The 19881-nt window shown below is 47.8% G+C and overlaps 1 protein-coding gene across 6 annotated transcripts in view; it reads left to right on the top strand.

Moving 5' to 3' along the window:
• The window catches only part of DOP1B (DOP1 leucine zipper like protein B), a 119927-nt gene that overhangs the window by 17521 nt on the left and 82525 nt on the right, over positions 1–19881 (top strand). For 5 of the 6 annotated variants that reach the window (XR_004268601.1, XR_004268600.1, XR_004268602.1 and 2 more), the window contains exons 3-4: positions 14840–15021; positions 15760–15930. Coding sequence is in view for 3 of the 6 variants with exons in the window: in XM_032276931.1 (XP_032132822.1) it covers positions 14840–15021; positions 15760–15930 (353 nt within the window). In the remaining 3 variants the exon portion in view is untranslated. Of the gene's footprint in view, positions 1–14839; positions 15022–15759; positions 15931–19881 lie in introns of those variants that run through there. The other variant, XM_032276933.1, reaches the window with a different exon arrangement.

The raw sequence follows: 19881 nt of genomic DNA, 5'->3' as shown, positions 1-19881 counted from the left end.
TACTCAGGAGGCTGAGGCAGGAGAATCGCTTGAACCCGGGTGGCAGAGGTTGCAGTGAGCCGAGATTGGGCCTGGGCAATAGACTGCACTCCAGCCTGGGAAATAGAACAAAACTGCATTGTTGAAAAAAAAAAAAAAAAAAAATGAGGCTGGCCATGGTGGCTCATGCCTGTAATTCTAGCACACTGGGATGCCTAGGCAGGCAGATCACCTGAGGTCAGGAGTTCAAGACCAGCCTGGCCAACATGACAAAACCTTGTCTCTACTAAAAATACAAAAATTAGCTGAATGTGGTGGCTTGTGCCTGTAATTCCAGCTACTTGGGAGGCTGAGGCACAAGAACCGATTGAATCCAGAAGGCGGAGGTTGCAGTGAGCTGAGATCACGCCACTGCACTCCAGCCTGGGTGACAGAGTGAGACTGTGTCCAAAAAAAAAAAAGTATTCACTTAATGTCCTTAAGAGCTCTTCTTACATAAGACCTTCCTGTTTCTCAAGTATGTTAAGTATTTTATACAGGTGTTTTTGCTGTTGTTACTGGGATCATTTTCCTTGGGTAGACAGGTGTGTACCATCAACCAATACTGATTTGTATTTTTTTCTAATGTTTTGCTAGCATTTCCTGGAACCGTGTTGAAAAGCAATGTTACTATCAGTGTATTAACCACAGTAATGTTGGCTGCTATAACAAAGAAGTCCAAAATCAGTGCCCTCGATATAATTGAAGTTTATTCTCATGTATCAGTTAAGCATGGTGTTCAGATGGGTGTGCAGCTCTCTTTTACTTGGTCATTCCAGAAACCCAAGCCAGGACTCTGCCTTCTTGAACACATGACTTTCAAAGTTTCTCTGTTCATTGCCATTCTGTCCCACAGGAAGAGAGAAGGACACAGAGAAGCACACATAGGTTTTAACAAGCCAGGTCCTGATGGCATGTGTTACATCCACCCACTCCTCCCAGGGAAACTGAGCAGCCGTGGCCCAGCTGTACTCTAACTGAAAAAGAAGGGAGCCATGATCTGGGTGGGCTGGGCCCAGCACCTGCACCCACCTGGCACGCACTGATTTTAATGGAAGGTTCTGTAGTGTTTCACCGTCATCTCTACCCTGTGACCTCCCTGTTTCTTGTCTCATGAAGGATCAGTTTATTCCTTGGTTACTAACATTTAATAACTATTTATCTTTATATGGCAAAAAAGTCACGTCATTTCATTACCTGATCAATGTGTGAAGTATTGAATTGCTTTCTGCCAAACATCACTGTTCTGCCTTACATATTACTCTTGCGTTTGGGGGTGATTCTTGTACTTAGGCTAGATTTTCCCAATGCCTAAGATATGCCTGGGAAGCAAATATGTTGGAAGATAATCTAATTCAGATTTGTGGAATTCAGGAGGGAGCCTGGAATCGGAGCACCTGGGTTCATGTTCAGACTCACCACTTACTTCTGAGATTGGGGCAGACGCGCTGGTTACCCACCTCATAACCATTCTCCCCTCTGCCGCCTTGCCAATAGAGAAACCCAGTTATATTTGGCGATCAGGTGATGATGTGCTCCAGGGTGGGGGCCCCAGCATTAAATGTTATTGTTCTAGAACTTAATTCTAGAAATTCTGTTTTCCTTGGCAGGGATTAATTTAGAGGTGGGCATATAACCTCCTTTAGCCCAATGAGACATGGCAGGAAGGCTGCAGGGTGACTTCTGGAAAGATTTTCTTCTTGTACAAAGAGACAAAAATGAACACACACTACCATGACAGGGGAAGATAGGTTAAGAGTCACCCCACCGGCAGGGCGTGCTGGCTCACATCTATAATCCCAGCACTTTGGGAGGCTGGGGTGGGAGGATGGCCTGAGGCCAGGAGTCTGAGACCAGCCTGAGCCATATAGCCAGACCGCATCTCTACAAAAAAAGTTAAAATTAGCCAGGTATGTTAAAATGAGGCAGTGTGTGTACCTGTGGGCCCAGCTAGTTGGGAGATTAGGCAGGAGAATTGCTTGAGCCTAGGAGCACGTAAGGCACCAGAGTGCTTGGATCTTTTGACGAGGTCACTGAGCCCTCAGATAAACCAAATGCAGAAATGAGCTCCTTTAGCCCTGGTTTCCCAGCCTTAGCAGGCTGAGGCATGACAGACGTTCTGGCTGTGGGTGGGTGGTGGTCTGTGCACTATAGGATGTTTGGTTTAAGAGACAGGGTGTCACAGTGTTGCCCAGGCCAGAGTGCAGTGATTGTTCACAGAGGCAGTTACAGCTCACTACAGCCTCACATAGTCCTCTCAAGTCCGCCTCCCGAGTAGCTGGGATCACAGGCATGCCACTGTGCCCCCCTGTCTGTAGGATGTTTATCCGCATCCTGGCCTCCCTGACTTCTGTCCAGGAGATGCCAGTATCACCCCCTCCTCCACCCAAAGTTGTAACAGCCAGAAATGTTTCTATACATTGTCAAATGTCCCCTTGAGGCAAAATCTCCCTAGTTGAGAACCGCTGCGATGGACTTTTGGTTTTGTGAGGCAGTACATTTGCTTCATTTAAACCTGTATGTTCTCAGCCACACATGCCCCAGCTGAGCTCACAACCCTGGCACATCCTTAACCCCAGAGCTGGAGCCTGTTCCTTCCGCAGGCTAACGTGGACGTACTTGTCTGCTGAAGGTAAAGGTTTTCTGTGAGTCCTTAAAAGACACAGGGTCTTGCAGTCCTTGGAGCGGCTGCTGGCTGGGAGCAGGACTCCCACGGAGCAGATGCAGGGGAATTTCTGTCTCTGCATGGGCATGGCGGAGGCACCAATTCAAGTGTGGAACCTATGTTGTGTTTTGGAGGAGGTCGTGTGCTTCCAGCGCCTGCTGCCTCTCTGCCAGCCACAGCGCTCTGCCTCTTTGTTCTGAGTACCCGGGACAGAGTTATATAGCTGCTGGCCTTTTGGAGAGAGAAGTCAGCTTTGGGCTTGAATTTATCTGGAAATAGCCCAGCTCTCATGCCGTCTTCATATTTCCTGTACACGTGGGTTTTTGTTTTGTTTTGTTTTGTTTTTTACAGTGTCTTGCTCTGTTGCCCAGGCTGGAGTGCAGTGGTAGAATCTCAGCTCACAGCAACCTCTGCCTCCCAGGTTCAAGCAATTCTCCTGCCTCAGCCTCCTAAGTAGCTGGGGCTACAGCCACACACCACCATGCCCAGATAATTTTTGGGTTTTGCTTTTTTTGTTGTTGTTTTGAGATGGAGTCATACTCTGTCGCCCAGCCTAGAGTGCAGTGGTGTGATTTTGGCTCACTTCAACCTTCATCTCCAGGGTTCAAGTGATTCTCCTGCCTCAGCCTCCCAAGTAGCTGGGATTACAGATGTGCACCACCATTCTGGGCTAATTTTTGTATTTTTAGTAGAGACAGGGTTTCGCTATGTTGTCCAGGCTGGCCTCGAACTCCTGACCTCAAGTGATCCACCCACCTTGGCCTCTCAAAGTGCTTGGATCACAGGTGTGAGCCACCACACCCAGCCCCTGTGTACATTATTAATGGCCCCTTCCCACCCAGCCACCGAGAGCTGGTTCTTTCACAGGTCTCCTGCCTCCATGCAAGTAGCTTACTCCAGGGACAGGGAATCGGGGAAAAAGCTCGAGGAGGAAGACCACAGGTGGGATTCAGAACAGGCTATCATGGAGAGCTGCGTGCTTCGCCTCCGGCCTGAGGCTCTGCATTCCCCTTCTTGGTACTCAGGCTGCCCAGCTTACGCAGCCAGTGCTGATCCAGCCGGCAGCCCACATGCGCAGCCAGTGCTGATCCAGCCGGCAGCCCATGTGCGCTTCAGGTGCAGGAGGCTCTGCAGGCTGCTGGGACCCAGATCACTGTGGGAGGTTGAGCCTAGAGCTCTGAGCAGCCACTCTGCACCTGCTCTGCTGTAGCACTGAGGGCCAGGAGGCCTCTCGGAGACCTCTAGGAGAAGGCACTGGGGAGGAGGAGGTAACAATTTCATTAGAGCATGCCAGTTCTGTTCTGGGTATGATTTTTGAAGAATATTGAGTTCTACCAGTAGAACTTTGAGGACTGCAACCTGTTTAGGATTTGTAATAAGACCCTGACCCCAAGGTGTTCTTTCTTTGCCTCTGTCTCTGACTTTAACAAGTGGGTTTCCCTATAAACTTTGCTGTGTGTTAAACAGATCATGTCTATGTGGATTAAAGTATGGTTACAAATTAGAAAAGAACATTTCCCAATGCCACGTCATTTTATTTTTTAACGGTATGGTTACTGTTGTTTGATTTTCTGGTTTGTGATGATAAATTCATAAGCTTGTCAGTGTTCTCTGCATCATGTACATTTCAAGGTATAGACGTGCTGAAGGGCGGGTTGGTCCCCCATCCTTACCTTCTTTTCCTGTGGCTTGTTACAGAGCTCAGCTTCCTTCACCTCCTCCTGCCATTTTTCATCACTTCTGAGACTGTTAGCTCTTAGACCCCCCCGTCCTAATAGAACAGTTTCCTTTGTGAGCTCATATTATATGCGTGCCATCACCGTTTTTCAAACTTAGAATCCTCCAAACTCAGTGCCATTCAGCCTCTTCTACTGATGAAGAAACTGGAGTTCAAAGGTTTGCTTGCAGTTTCTCAGGTGTACAGCAAATATCTCAGGCCAGCCAGCGCCCTGCCAAACCCCCACTCCAGGGTTGAGGGGAAGGCTGAGGAAGTGCTGCGCTATCGCAGAGGAATAAAATGTGGGCCGGGTGCAGTGGCTCACGCCTGTAATCCCAGCATTTTGGGAGGCCAAAGAGGGCAGATCACAAGGTCAGGAGACCGACACCATCCTGGCTAACACAGTGAAACCCCTGTCTCTACTAAAAATACAAAAAAGTTAGCTGGACATGGTGACATGTGCCTATAGTCCCAGCTACTTGGGAGGCTGAGGCAGGAGAATCACTTGAACCCCGGAGGCGGAGGTTGCAATGAGCCGAAATCACGCCACTGCACTCTAGCCTGGGAGACAGAGTGAGACTCTGAAAAAAAAAAAAAAAAAGAATAACATGTAAGTGTAGAAATGCGGAAGGCATTGTACAGCATCATAGCTACCTAAATTTCCTATGTGGGAAGACAGGGAAAATAGGCATTAGTGGCAAGATTGAGTGGCTTTGAGTCTAAGTGTCATAATAAACTCTGACGGGAAAAATAAGGGGCAGCGTTTGCACACGTGTGCTGTAGCTTGCCTGCCATAGGGCAGCAGTGAGTTAGTTGCCGTGTGTTTTCTGAAGTAATTTTCTGGGCCAGGCGCAGTGGCTCACACCTATAATCCCAGCACTTTGAGCGGCCAAGGCAGGTGAATCATATGAGGTCAGGAGTTCGAGATGAGCCTGGCCAACACTGTAAAACCCCGTCTCTATTCAAAATACAAAAATCAGCTGAGCATGGTGGTGGGTACCTCCCAGTTACTCAGGAGGCTGAGGCATGAGAATTGCTTGAACCTGGGAGGTAGAGGTTGCAGTGAGCCAAGATCACACCACTGGACAACAGAGAGAGACTCCAGATCAAAAAAAAAAAAAGTAATTTTCTGATCTAGCATCTAGATTCCTGAGTCATCTTAACTAAGAGATTGGGAGCAGACTGTGTTGTTGACGGACCCTATTGCTCATGACTTGTGTATGTGTACATGTGTGGGATGTGTGTGTATGCAGTCTGTATGTGTGCAGTGTATATGTGCATGTGTGTATGTGTATGCATGTGTAGAGGGTGTGTGTGCACATGTGTATGAGATGTATGTATGTATTTACATGCATTTGTGGACATGTGCATGCATATCCAGTATTGACCCTTACACACTGGGGAAGTGGAAGTAGAATGAATATCCTGTATGTTTCAGCTTCTTTTTGAGTTTAGCCTGCACGACCAGCTTATGAGTAAGTGATGACACATTTTTGGTCATCTACAGCACTTCCTCAGCCTCCCCCGACATGTCTACATGTTCCACCCCCACCCCAGGAGTGTGGGCTTTGCAGGGCGCTGGCGGACCTGAAATACTCTCTGCACACCTGGAAAGCTGCAGGCAAACGTCTGAGCGCCGGCTCGTTCATCAGTAAAAGGGGCTGAATGGTGCTGACTTTGGAGGATTCTAGGTTTCAGAAATAATGGGTGAGAAAGCGGAGCCTCAGAGCTGTCAGGTGACTTGGGACAGGCTTGCTTAGATGAGAGCTGGTGCCAGACTCAGACCCAGGCCAGCCACCCAGAGCCTGGCCTGTCACAGCTCTCCTCCCGTTGACTTTCAGAGCTCGTCTTAGGAGCTCAACCAGTGGCCAGCAAAACATTCCCTCCACAGCAGAGCCACCTCTGGGTGAACTGATAAAAATGAGTTTCTGAACCTGCCAAGCTGCCAAGGCTCAGGCTTTGCCTTCAGCAATGTCATTCCCCCCATGGACGGTGAGTAGGTGCCGGCCACAGTCAAGCACCCGCTGTGCTTTGCCCCCAAGGCCTGGCCTGAGTGAGCTGGCTGCTCCTTCCTCCCTTCCTTCCTTCCTCCTTTCCTCCCTTCCTCTCTCCCCTCCTCTCCCCTCCCCTCCCCTCTCCTCTCCTCCCTCTCAACTCTCTCTCCCTCTCCCCTTCCACTCCCCCTCTACTCCCTCTCCCCCCTCCCCTTCCACTCCCCCTTTCCCTCCCCCTCCTTCCCCTCCTGATGGAGCTTCACTCTGTTGCCCAGGCTGGAGTTCAGTGGCAGCATCTTGGCTCATAGCAACTTCCGCCTTCCTGGTTCATGCAGTTCACCTGCCTCAGCCTCCTGAGTAGCTGGGATTACAGAAGCCCGCTACCACACCTGGCTAATTTTTATATTTTTTATTAGAGATGGGGTTTCATCATGTTGGCAAGGCTGGGCTTGAACTCCCAACCTCAGGTGATCTGCCTGCCTCCGCCTCTCAAAGTGCTGATAATGTAGTCATAAGCGACCAAGCCCAGCCTATTTTTTTTTTTTTTGAGACAAGGTCTCACTCTGTTGCCCAGGCTGGAGTGCAGGCTGCGATCATAGCTCACTGCAGCCTTGATCTTCTAGACTTAAGTGACCCCCCTGCCTCAGCCTCCTGAGTAGCTGGGACTACAGGTACACATCTCCATGCCCAGCTAATTTTTGTACTTTTTGTAGAGACAGGGTTTTGCCATGCTGCTGGTCTTGAAGTCCTGGGCTGAAGCAATTCACTTGCCTCAGCCCCCCAAAGTGCTGGGATTACAGGCCTGAGCCACCATGTCTGGCCTGCCCCTTTTTTTCTGAGCATGCCTTTAAAGTCTCTAGTAGATGATATGCTCAGCCTTCACTTCTGCTCCTACTCAAGCAGCATAGTAATTTTAAGAAAATATTAAAAGGAAAAAAATACGTCTTCTAATGTGCCTCCTTACCTGATGCAGAAGATGGAGTTAGCCTGAGCGACCCATTCCTTGCTAGCAGCTTTATTGGAAGCTGGGATTTGGGGATGTGGATGTCGTAACTCATGTTGGGAGCTGATTCATCGGGTGCATGGCCCTGTTAGGGTTCAGCTGACTTATGTAAATACAACACAAATGATGTTTCAGCTGTGACCTTTCGGAGAAGGAAGCTCCTTGTTTACATAGGAGTTACAGCAGCTTTGTTCTCCCAGTTCAACAAAACCTGGCCTCACTGGTTACCTGTGGAACCCTGACTCCCTGAGATGGCTCTCAGCAGCCTTGCCCTGTGCCTGTTTCTCCAGCTTATCTCTTGCCACCGCCACACCCTCAAGCTGGCAGAGCGACCGGTTCATGCCATTTCAGACAAGGTGGGACGCTGCACGATCAGCACTTGGGAAGTCCTGGCCACACACTGGTCTGTTACAGCTCTGCATCTGTTCCGTGTTCGTCCTGTCTAAAGGGCACTAACAGTGCCCCCTGGCAAATGCTTCACTGAGCATTCGAGCCTGTGCCACCTGGCCTCCCTGACTCACCGTGGCAGCTTCCTTTGTGTGGCATGAAAAGAACACCCTTATAAAGATGGTTGACTTGCAGAAGGAAGACATGCCAGTGTTCCGCCGTGAAAAATTCGACTCCTCGTTTGCTTGATGGAAGATGTGCTTTTAAATTGGCTGACTTACATTTCTTTCTAGACAAAGACATCTGGTGTTCTGAAGTCAGCATTACACTCTGTGCAGGAGTAGGGCAACTGTCTCTTCTAGGAACTTTTAAAGGAAACATTTAACATTTTTATTTTACAGGCTGAATAAAGCATTTTAAAAATGAAACATAACTTGCTCACCTCCCCACCCATATTGTTAATTCTCCTTTAAAACATTTTAAATCGTGGTAAAATACATATAAACATTTTAAGTTGTAGTAAAATGCATGTAACATAAAGTTGACCATCTTAACCATTTTTAAGCATGGTAACTGTTGTGATCATGGTGTAGCCTTTAGGAACTTTTCATCATGTTTCCTACACAGAACACTTCTAAACCATGCCAAGTCCTGGGGACTATCATACTGTCAGGTTGTGTAAAGTCAAAGAAAAACAAAGATATTTTCTTGGGTGGAGCAATGGCGATACTTCCTGATTTCTATTAAGTTTGGATGTAGTTTGAGTCTGTTTTTTTCAAACATACCTTATACTTACAGTTTAGTATTTTCTTATAAGGTCAACTTGGTGAGCCTATGAATATAATGAGGTCAAAAATATTATAATTATGTCCTAATTATAGCTTAAGGAATGCTTTTAGAACAGTATAGTTCCTGAGCAAAATAAATAAGAAAGTTTAATTCCCTGTTTAATCAGTTTCTCCTTTTTTTTTTTTTTTTTTTTTTAAGCACTTTAAAAAGTAATTTTGGGTTGGGTGCAGTGGCTTACACTGTAACCTCAGCACTTTGGGAGGCCGAGGCAGGCAAATTGCCTGAGGTCAGGAGCTCGAGACCAGCCTGGCCAACATGGTGAAACCCCATCTCTATTAAAAATACAAAAAGAAAATTAGCTGGGCGTGATGGCACGCACCTGTAATCCTGGCTACTCTGGAGGCTGAGGCAGGAGAAACACTTGAACCCAGGAGGCAGAGGTTGCAGTGAGCCAAGATTGCACCACTGCACTCCAGCCCTCAGCAACAGGGCGATGCTTTGTCTCTAAATAATAAATAAATAAAATAAAAAGTGATTTTGAAAACATGGCTATTTTTCCTGGCCAGTTCATCTGGGGTTTTTGTTTGTTTGTTTGTTTGTTTCCTGAGATGGAGTCTCCCTCTGTCACCCAGGCTGGAATGCAATGGCACAGTCTCAGCTCACTGCAACCTCTGCCTCCTGGGTTCAAGTGATCCTCCCGCCTCAGTCTTCCGAGTAGCTTGGATTACAGGCATGTGCTACTACGCCTGGCTAATTTTTATATTTTTAGTAGGGACAGGGTTTTGCCATGTTGCCTCGGCTGGTCTCAAACTCCTGACCTCAAATGATCTGCCTGCCTCAGCCTCCCAAAGTGCTGGGATTACAGGTATGAGCCACTGCGTCCGGCCTCAGTTCATCTGTTTCTCTGTGATATTTATTCTGCAGATGCAGAAGAACATTTCTCATGGGATACATATACTCAGCTTACTGGCCAGCCAAGTTGGGTTTCTGGACAGTGAAGCTGCTCCGGAAGTGTTTGCTGAGCTATTCTTGCTGGAGAAGGTTCTTACCAAAGCCTGGATGGAGGATGGAGTTGAGAAAGGCAGTATGAGGGTGGCACACCCCATTTGTGCTATGATGCCAGTCGTGGCAGCCCTGGGCCTGCTGGGAGAGGGATAGGAGTGACCTGTGGCCCAGTTTTAGCTCAAAGAAGGAAAAGTCACCAAGATTGGCCGTGAGGGCAGGAGCTCATGGTTGTCCTCCTAGATGAGAGTTAGAAGGAATTTGAGAGCAGGGCTTCCTTCTTGGTACCCAAATACTTCATATCTTGGAGTTCTAAGTGGTTCATAGTGTCAGCTATGTTGCCAAATAGGAGCTGAAGCATGTTGCTGGGTGAAGGGTGAAGATGCTGTCAGAAAATAAGACAAACCCCACTAGAACTTTAAAAAACAAGCCAGGAAAAACAAAAACAGAAAAAACCTGAATTTACTGATTCACTGGGCAGGGAAACACACACCCACACTCAACCCTAAAGGGGAAATCAGGAGTTTGCAAGCCTTGGAAAGAGGTTATTGTGCTAATTAAAGATTAAAAGCTGGCCAGACGCGGTGGCTCACGTCTGTAATCACAGCACTTTGGGAGGCCTGAGGTGGATCACCTGAGGTCAGGAGTTCAAGACTAGCCTGACCAACATGGAGAAACCCCGTCTCTACTAAAAATACAAAGTTAGCCAGGTGTGGTGGTGCATGCCGGTAATCCCAGCTACTTGGGAGGCTGAGGCAGAAGAATCACTTGAACCTGGGAAGCAGAGGTTGCGGTGAGCTGAGACACTCCAGACTGGCCAACAAGAACGAAACTCCGTCTCAAAAACAAGATTGCAAGCTGTCTCAAGGGAGCTGGACCAAGTCCCTGGGCTGCCTGAGGACTTGGTAAAATGAGCCCCATTGTTTTCTAGTCAGTTCAGTCCAGGAGGGGCTGGCGTGCAAGCGTCACCCAAGAGTTCATGGCTCTTGCAGCCTTAGCCCGCAAGAGCTATTGCCATGAAACAGCATTGTTTCTTTTCTTTTTATGCTGTTGTGGTAAAATACACATGGCCTAAAGTTTACCATTGTAACTGTTTTTAAGTGCACAATTCAGTAGTGTTAAGCACATTCATGTTATATACCCTACCTTCCATCTCTAGAATGTTTTCATCCTCCCAAACAGAAACTTCAGGATGGGGTCTTGAAGTATTGCCCAGGCTGGTCTCAAACTCCTTGGGATAACTTTCATTATTGGCTGGGCATGGTGGCTCATGCCTATAATCCCAGAGCTTTGAGAGGCTGAGGTGGGTTGATTGCTTAAGCTCAGGAGTTCAAGATTAACCTGGGCAACATGGCCAAACCCCTTCTCTACAAAACACACAGAAACTAGTCAGGCATGGTGGTACATGCCTGTGGTCCCAGCTACTCAGGAAGCCGATGAGTGAGAATGGCCTGGGCTCTGGAGGTCGAGGCTACAGTGTGCTGAGATCGCACCACTGCGATCTCCACTGTGGCTGACGGGGCAAAACCCGGTCAAAAAAAAAAAAAAAAAAAAAACGCCAAAAGCGAACTTTCATTCTTTTTTTCCTTTTGAGACAGAGCCTCTGTCCCCCAGGCTGGAGTACAGTGGCACGATCACAGCTCACTGCAGTCTCAACCTCCTGGGCTCTGGTGATCCTCCTACCTCAGCCTCCCAGGTAGCTGGGACCATAGGCGTGCACCACCAGACCCAGCCAATGTATTTGTATTTTTTTGGTAGAGACCAGGTTTTACTGTGTTGCCCAGGCTGGTCTCCAACTCCTAGGCTCAAGTGACCTGCCCTTCTTGGACTCTCACAGTGCTGAGATTACAGGCGTAAGCCACTGTGCCCAGCCACTTTCTTTAGAACAAGAAAATTCATACCAAAGAAGCTTTCCAGATGGGTGTGGTGGCTCACGCCTGTAATCCCAGCATTTTAGGAGGGAGGCCAAGGCGGGCGGATCACGAGGTCAGGAGATCAAGACCATTCTTGCCAACATGCCCATTTCTACTAAAAATACAAAAAATTAGCCAGGTGTGGTGGTGTGTGCCTATAGTCCCAGCTTCTTGGGAGGCTGAAGTAGGAGAATCGCTTGAACCTGGGAGGTGGAGGTTGCAGTGAGCCAAGATCACGCCACTGTACTCCAGCCAGGGCGGCAGAGCGAGACTCTCTCAAAAAGAAGGTTTCCTAGCCCTGCACTTGGAGGAGGGCACCGATGTTGTCTTTGGGTACAGGTCATTAGCAGTTTTAACAAACAGTATGGAAGGCTCACACCTGCAGTCCTAGCACTTTGAAAGGCCAAGGTGGGCAGATCACTTGAGGTCAGGAGTTTGAGACCAGCCTGGCCAACATGGTCAAACCCCATCTCTACTAAAAATACAAAAATTAGCCAGATGTGGTGGTGAGTGCCTGTAACCTCAACTACTCAGGAGGTTCAGGTAGGAGAATCACTTGAACCCAGAAGGCAGAGGTTGCAGTGAGCCAAGATGACACCACTGCACTCCAGCCTGGGCAACAGAGCGAGACTCCATCCAAAAAAAAAAAACAATATCACTGTGTCATTTAAGAAATAATACCTTATATCCATTTAATGTTAAATATTAGTTACTGTTAATTATTATTTATCTTTTTTGTATCATCGTAAAAGGAAATTTTAGGTTCTTCAGCTGCACCTCTCATGTGCAGATTTCCTTCATGACTTCAGCATCTGTTAAAATTCTCGATATACCTTGGGTCTGCAGTTGCTTACAGCTCACTGCAACCTCCACCTCCCGGGCTAAGCGATCCTTCCACTTCAATTCCTGAGTAGCTGGGGCTATAGGTGTGCACCACCACACTCTGCTGATTTTTTTTTTTTTTTTTTTTTTTTGAGACAGTCTCATTCTGTCACCCAGGCTGGAGTACATGGCACAACCTCAGCTCACTGCAACCTCCACCTTTCAGGTTCAAGCGATTCTCAGCTACTCAGGAGGCCAAGGTGGGAGGATCACTTGACCAGGAGGTTGAAGCTGCACTGACCCATGATCATACCACTGCTCTCCAGCCTGAGTGACAGAATGCAACCCTGTCTCTAAATAAATAAATATAATTTAAGGTATTTTTTTTGATGACCACTAGTTATATCTGATTTTTTTTTTTTTTTAAAGACAGAGTCTCGCCCTGTCGGCCAGGCTGGAGTATAATGGCATGGTCTTGGCCCACTGCAACCTCCACTTCCCAAGTTCAAGCCATTCTCCAGCTTCAGCTTCCTGAGTAGCTGGAGTTACAGGCACATGCCACCACACCCACCTAATTCTTTGTATCTTTAGTAGAGACGATGTGTCACTATGTTGGGCAGGCTGGTCTCAAACTCCTGACCTCGTGATCCACCCACCTCAGCTTCCCAGAGTGCTAGGATTACAGGCATGAACCACCGTGCTCGGCTACATCTGATTTTTTTTTTTTAAGATGTCGTTCCATTGAATTTGAGAATTTACTTGGACCACAGGCCTCTGATGAAAAATATTCTTGTTTTCCTTGTCTTCCTTTTATGTCCTGCATAACCTGAGTGTGTTTCAGAGGTGGGACCGTAGTCTTTGCTTACAAGAGGAAAGTTGTCATGGCCCTGCGGTCATATGACCCAGGGCCCACGATTCTGACGTGGATGGAACGCAGCTGGCATTGCACATGTCTCAGATGTTCTTTCAGACTGCCCGCTTTGTTCTAGGCACTGTGCAAGGTGCTGGAGACAGCAGAGATGAGTAAGATGATCCCTGCCCTCACACTGCAGAGAGGAGGCCTATTCTGCCTCCCTGAGATGGGGGCACTGAGCTAAATCACACATGAGGAAGAATTAGCAAGGTGGATGGAAGGGTATTTAGGCAAGGGGCAGTGAAAGGCAGTCCAGAGCCACAGACTGTAACTCTGAAGGCCTTTGTAAGAAGTGTGAACTTTGACGCGACACGGTGGCTCACGCCGGCAATCCCAGCACTTTGGGAGGCCGAGGCAGGCAGATCACCCGAGGTCGGAAATTCAAGACCACCCTGACCAAGATGATCTCTACTAAAAAATATAAAATTAGCTGGCTGTGATGCTGCATGCCTGTGATCCCAGCTACTTGGGAGGCTAAGGCAGGAAAATTGCTTGAACCTAGGAGGCAGAAATTGGAGTGAGCTGAGATCACGCCATTGCTCTTCAGCCTGGGTGACAACAGCAAAACTGTCACAAAAAATAAATAAATAAAAGTGTGAACTTGGCCGGATGCAGTGTGGCTCACGCCTGTAATCCCAACACTTTGGGAAGCCAAGGCAGGTGGACCACTTGAGGTCAGGAGTTCAAGACCAGTCTGTCCAACATGATGAAACCCTGTCTCTACTAAAAATACAAAAAATTAGCCAGACGTGGTAGCACATGCCTGTAATCCCACCTACTCAGGAGGCTGAGGAAGGAGAATCGCTTGAACCCAGGAGGTGGAGGTTGCAGTGAGCTGAGATCATGCCATTGTACTATAGGCGGCAGGGCGAGACTCCATTTCAAAAAAAAAAAAGTGTGAACTTTACCCTGTAGGCTTTTAGTAAATATTTGTGTGAGCAAATGAGCTACTTATGCAGGTCATTCCCCATAACGTCAGAACTCTGTATTATAAGATTAAGCCATGAGGGGCCTCCCAGGCACAAAGCTCTGCCCATGGTGACTTGATGCCACAAAGGACAGCATCGATCTGTTCACACTCCTGACCATGTCTCTTAGGTACAGCAAGCACCCCGGGACGCTTTCCTGCAGACATGTCATGTGTCCTGCTTACGGAAGCCTCGCTTGGGACTACCATTGCTCCAACCCAGTAGGGTTGTGACATGCTCCTCCTGGGGAGCATGGGTCCCTCCCAGCACCATCTCCAACCGGTAGAAATGTCAGGAGTCACCGCCTGGATGGGTCCCCTTTAATCCCAATCCATATCTTCTGGGCGAGCCCCTACTCATGGTTTCCGAAGAGAGAGAAGCTCATGGCCTTCACCCATCACAGGCTCCGAGGTGTGACCCAGATGCTGCCCACGTACTAAGAAAGTCGCTGTGCCTGCCTCATCTGCAGCACTGCCAGAGCTTCCGTGGGCTCTCACCATGCAGTCCCTCTGTCCCCTTGTCGTGTATGTCCCTTTCTTACAGCCATATCAGGGCACAGTTGCAGTCTCCCTGGCTTCAGCAGATTCACTCTCCATTGTAAATATCACTGCCTCCTTTCTCATGTGTTTTTTTCCTCTTGTTTCACAGGCTCTTCAGAGTAACCTGAAGTACTCCTTGTTGCCAAGACGGATCCTCATCAGCAAGCGATTAGCTCAGTGTTTGCATCCTGCCCTGCCCAGTGGCGTGCACTTAAAAGCCCTAGAAACCTATGAAATTATCTTTAAAATTGTGGGGACCAAATGGCTGGCCAAGGACTTGTTTCTGTACAGGTACGATTGCTTCTCTGCTGTGTTCCTTTTTATGACCCAGGTAATCTGTATTTTGGTCCACAAGATGGGAAAATGACAAACAGGCAAAATAAGCGTGGGGCTGTATGTGCAACAGTTAATCATAAAGCCATCACCAGGAGACGTCACAGGGCGCCTTCTGGAGTCTGTCTGTCCCGACTTTTCTGTAAGTGAACTTTAGGATCTGAATTGCGGATGGCTTTGTTGGCTGCATTACGTAACAGTGTTTTGTGACTATCTAATGTCAACCACACATCAAGACCAGCAATTTAAGTGGCCAGCTGTTGGCTTGTAAAAACTCCCCTCAGGCCGGGAGCAGTGGCTCACACCTGTAATCCCAGCACTTTGGGAGGCCGAGGTGGGTAGATCATGAAATCAGGAGGTCAAGACCAGTCTGGCCAATATAGTGAAACCCTGTCTCTATTAAAAATACAAAAAAAAAAAAAAAAAAAAAAAAAAGTTAGCCAGGCTGGGATTACAGGCACCTATAATCCCAGCTATTCAGGAGGCTGAGGCAGGAGAATCGCTTGAACCCAGGAGGTGGAGGTTATAGTGAGCTGAGATCATGCCATTGCACTCCAGCCCAGGCGACAATTCGAGACTCCGTCTCAGGAAAAACTACAACAACAACAACAAAAACTCCCATCAGCTGGCTTGTCACCTGGGACTTCTGACTGGGTATCTTATTTCTGCCCCGCTCCCTCTTGTTCTTTCTCAAAGCTGCGGTTTATTTCCTCTCCTGGCACACGCGGCGGTGTCGGTGAGGCCCGTGCTGCTCACCCTGTACGAGAAGTATTTCCTCCCGCTGCAGAAGCTGCTCCTGCCCAGCCTGCAGGCCTTCATCGTCGGCCTGCTGCCCGGCCTGGAAGAGGGCTCCGAGATCTCCGACAGGTGCGTGGGCGTCTTCAAGCCGTGTTTATTCCGCTGCTTTATAAGACCTGGAGAAGGAAGTATAGAGACACGGGAAGCAGCAGCAGGTGTGGAGGTCAGGTTGCTTGTTCACATTTCCTTGGTGGTTGTGATTCCAAAATGCCCTGTTCCTCCTGGAATCTCTCTGTATTTCTTTGCCAAAGGGGAAGTCCCAAGCCTGGGGAGATGAGATCCTTTATGGAAAGAAATGTAGCTCATTAATAAGGGAAGCAAAAGTGCAGGGTTCCCATGATGTCCTGTTCCATTCTGGAGTTCCCCACAGTGTCACCATGCGTGGAGGGGAAGACATACCCTCTTAGGGCCCCTATTGTGGAGGAAATGGGCACTTGCTGTGTGTATTATGCACATGATCACATTGCATAATGAATTCCTCTGCTCCAGGAGTTACCTCCATTTACAGGTGAGGGTCAGAAGATAAGAAGATTTTTCCCAGTTGCACAGTCAGCAAGCACCAGAGTTGGGATTCTATTCCACTGCATCGTATTCTTTTTTTTTTTGAGACAGAGTCTCATTCTGTCACCCAGGCTGGAGTGCAGTGTGATCTCGGCTCACTACAACTTCTGCCTCCTGGATTCAAGAAATTCTTCTGCCTCAGCCCTCCAAGTAGCCAGGATTACAGGCAGTGCCACCATGCCCACCTAATTTTTGTATTTTTAGTAGAGATGGGGTTTTCCTCATGGTGGCGAGGCTGGTCTCAGACTTCTGACCTCATGTGATCCGCCTGCCTCAGCCTCCCGAAGCGCTGAGATTACAGGTGTGAGCCACTGCGCCCAGCCTGTATTGGATTCTAAGGTCCTTCGTCTTTCCATTAAATGAGGCTGCTCCTAAATAAAAAAGCAAAGCCAGGCAGGGCTTGAAAAGACAGTTGAGTGCAAGTCAAAGTAGAATATCTTGACAGAGTTTAGCAGCAACTTGGAGAAATCTATAACACTCACGCACAAAAGTTCATGTCACTTTTTTTTTTGGCCACTGCTTAGGAATGGGGGAAAGTGTGTATTCATTCAGACTATTGAGTATGGCTGAGCGCAGTGGCTCACACCTATAACTGCAGCACTTTGGGAGGCCAAGGAAGGTGGATCACTTGAGGTCAGGAGTTCAAGACCAACCTGGCCAACATGATGAAACCCCATCTGTACTTTTTTAGTACAGATTACAGGTGGGTGCCTGTAATCTCTACTCAGGAGGTTGAGGCAGGAGAATTGCTTGAACCCTGGAGGAAGAGGTTGCAGTGAGCCAAGATTGCGCCACTGCACTCCAGCCTGGGTGACGCGGTGAGACTACACCTCAAAAAAAAAAAAAAAAAAAAACTATTAAGTATACACAGCGACCTTTGTTTCTGGAGAATTATGAAGTAAGAACTCACTTCCAGCTTATTAACTTTTCTGAGAGATGCCACAGTGATTCACCTCTGTTAATGGGGCCCGTTTTAAGAGCCCGTGTTCAGTGACTGGTGACTTTTGTTCTTGTAAAGTTTCCATGTGATTACACAATGCACTGCCCACATTTCCCTGTGTTGGAGGCCCTAGTCAGCTCTCCCTTGCCTGTGGCGTTACCTGGGACTGAAGGGTGCAGGAGGCTGGAGTGGAACCCGGGAATCAATCCCAGGTCTACTTGCATGGCTCCCCCAACCTCCAGTAAACCAAGTCATCAGAATGGTTTGCAGGGTTAGTTAGGAAGTGACCAAGAGCTTCATGAGCTCTGTATCGGGACTTGACAGATGTAACCAAAACATAGCTCTTTAACCGTTTCAAGCTTTCACATAGACCAGTGTTGGCTTTCCGTTTTCCAGAGTAGAATCCACCTTTACAGTTTCCACCTTAGGAGGCAGAATCTGTCTCGTTGCAGTTTTAAGCCCAGCACCAGGCCCTGTGGCTGGTACATGGTGCAACTCGGTAAGTGTGTGTTTGTTAATGAGCGGTCCCAGTCACACAGGAGGCAGCAGGAGGGCATTACCAGACTCCATGCCGATGGACTCCTAGTCCCAGACCCTTTCTAGAAGTGCTGCTGTTTGTGTTCTGATGATAGATATATGAGTATACGTGTGTGCATACATGATTTTCCCGTCATCGGACCCATGAACACATTCGTTCCTAAAGCTTACTGTGATCTTTTAAATCTGTGTGAGTCACACTAGAAGTGTGTAAGTAGTTGAAGTGTTTTTGTTTTCTTAGTTGATAAATGAAGGTTCATTTGAACAGTTGCTAAAGTTGTTTAACATTGATTTTTTTTCCCCAAATATTGTGATTTCTTGACATTGAACCAAGAGCTGAGTAAAGCTTCATGAATCACTGAATCGATTTAGCTGTGACAGAAACCCAAATGCAGTGTGGCACCCAACAGCGATTAGTTATCAGCTCTCCAAGGTGGATGCCGGTCAAAGGTTAGACAGTAATCTCTGAGCGAGTGTGTTGCAGGCACAATGGTTGAAGTGACTGCGCAAGATTTTTTTGTTGCTGTTTCCATTTTAGTCTGAGACGGTTTGGCAACTGTTCCCAAAAGTTATGCTCTCTTGGGCGGCCAGGTGTGGTGGCGGGTGCCTGTAATCCCAGGTACTTGGAAGGCTGAGACAGAAGAATTGCTTGTACCTAGGAGGTGGAGGTTGCAGTGAGCCGAGATCGCACCACTGCATCCAGCCTGGGCAACAGAGCGAGACTTCCTTCTCAAAAAAATAAAAAAAGTTTTTGGGAATTGAGTGAAACACCCCAACAAAAGAGCAGAGAGCAGAAAGGGAGAGTGCAATGGGGGGTCACGTGCATGAGGGTATAGAAATTGCAGAGTGGTGAGCTAGGCTGAGCTGGTGAAGGCTAGAGCGACTCACGGTTTCATGTACCTGGAGGCCGTTCCTGGTGTGTGCTTTTTGGTGAAACATAAGGAATGAAACTTTTGGTCCCTGTTAGGACTTCTTATCCACCCTGGCTTTCTAACCATTTGGGGCCTTCAGAGAACCTATTACTGGTCAGATATCCATTTTTTTTTAAGTACCCATGAAATAGGTACGTAGCTGTGTTTTGCTATACTAAGAAAACAAGATTAGAGGCTGGGCACGGTGGCTCATGCTGTAATCCCAGCACGTTGGGAGGCCGAGGCAGGCAGATCACGAGGTCAAGAGATCAAGACCATCCTGGCCAACATGGTGAAACCCCGTCTCTACTAAAATGCAAAAAATTAGATAGGCATGGTGGTGCACCCCTGTGATCCCAGTTACTTGGGAGGCTGAAGCAGGAGAATCACTACCACCCAGGAGGCAGAGGTGGTAGTGACCCAAGATCACGCCACTTCACTCCAGCCAGCCTGGCAACGAGTGAGATTCCGTCTCAAAAAAAAAAAAAAAAACGAGATTAGAATGGGGAAAACACAACTCTTCTTCTAAGGAGAGGAGAAGAGAATGTTTTATAAGAAAGCAACAACTGCCTCCCCGGATATTTCCATCTAAATTAGTAGTTCTCAATCTAGTAGTAATTTTGCCTCTCAGGATACATTTGACAATATCTAGAGACATTTTTGGTTGTCACAACTGGAGATGGGGAGGATGGTATTTATTGGGTAGAGTCCAGGGGACTGCTGAACATTTACAGTGCACACGGGTGCCCCCATGACAGAGACTTACCCGGCCCCAGGTATCAGTGGGGTAGAAGTTCAGAAACCCTGATTTAAAGAGTTGAAAAATATTTATTGACATTTCTTTTCTTCTTGAGCTCATTAATAAGGGAGGCCATAGTGCAGGGCTCCCGTGATGTCCTGGCCCGTTCTGGAATTCCCCACAGTGTCACCATGTGTGGAGGGGAAGACGTGCCCTCTTAGGACCCCTGTTGTGGAGGAAATGAATGGACTCTACTGGGCACTTGCAGCATGTATTACACACCTGATCACATTGAATTCCAGGGTCTTGCTCTGTACCCAGGCTACAGTAGA

This window comes from Sapajus apella, unplaced genomic scaffold (assembly GCF_009761245.1).
Source record: "Sapajus apella isolate SASKATOON/1434 unplaced genomic scaffold, GSC_monkey_1.0 scaffold8, whole genome shotgun sequence".
Taxonomy (NCBI): Eukaryota; Metazoa; Chordata; class Mammalia; order Primates; family Cebidae; genus Sapajus; species Sapajus apella.
The sequence above is the reverse complement of the archived record's forward strand: the minus strand, read 5'-3'. Positions and strand labels throughout refer to the sequence as shown.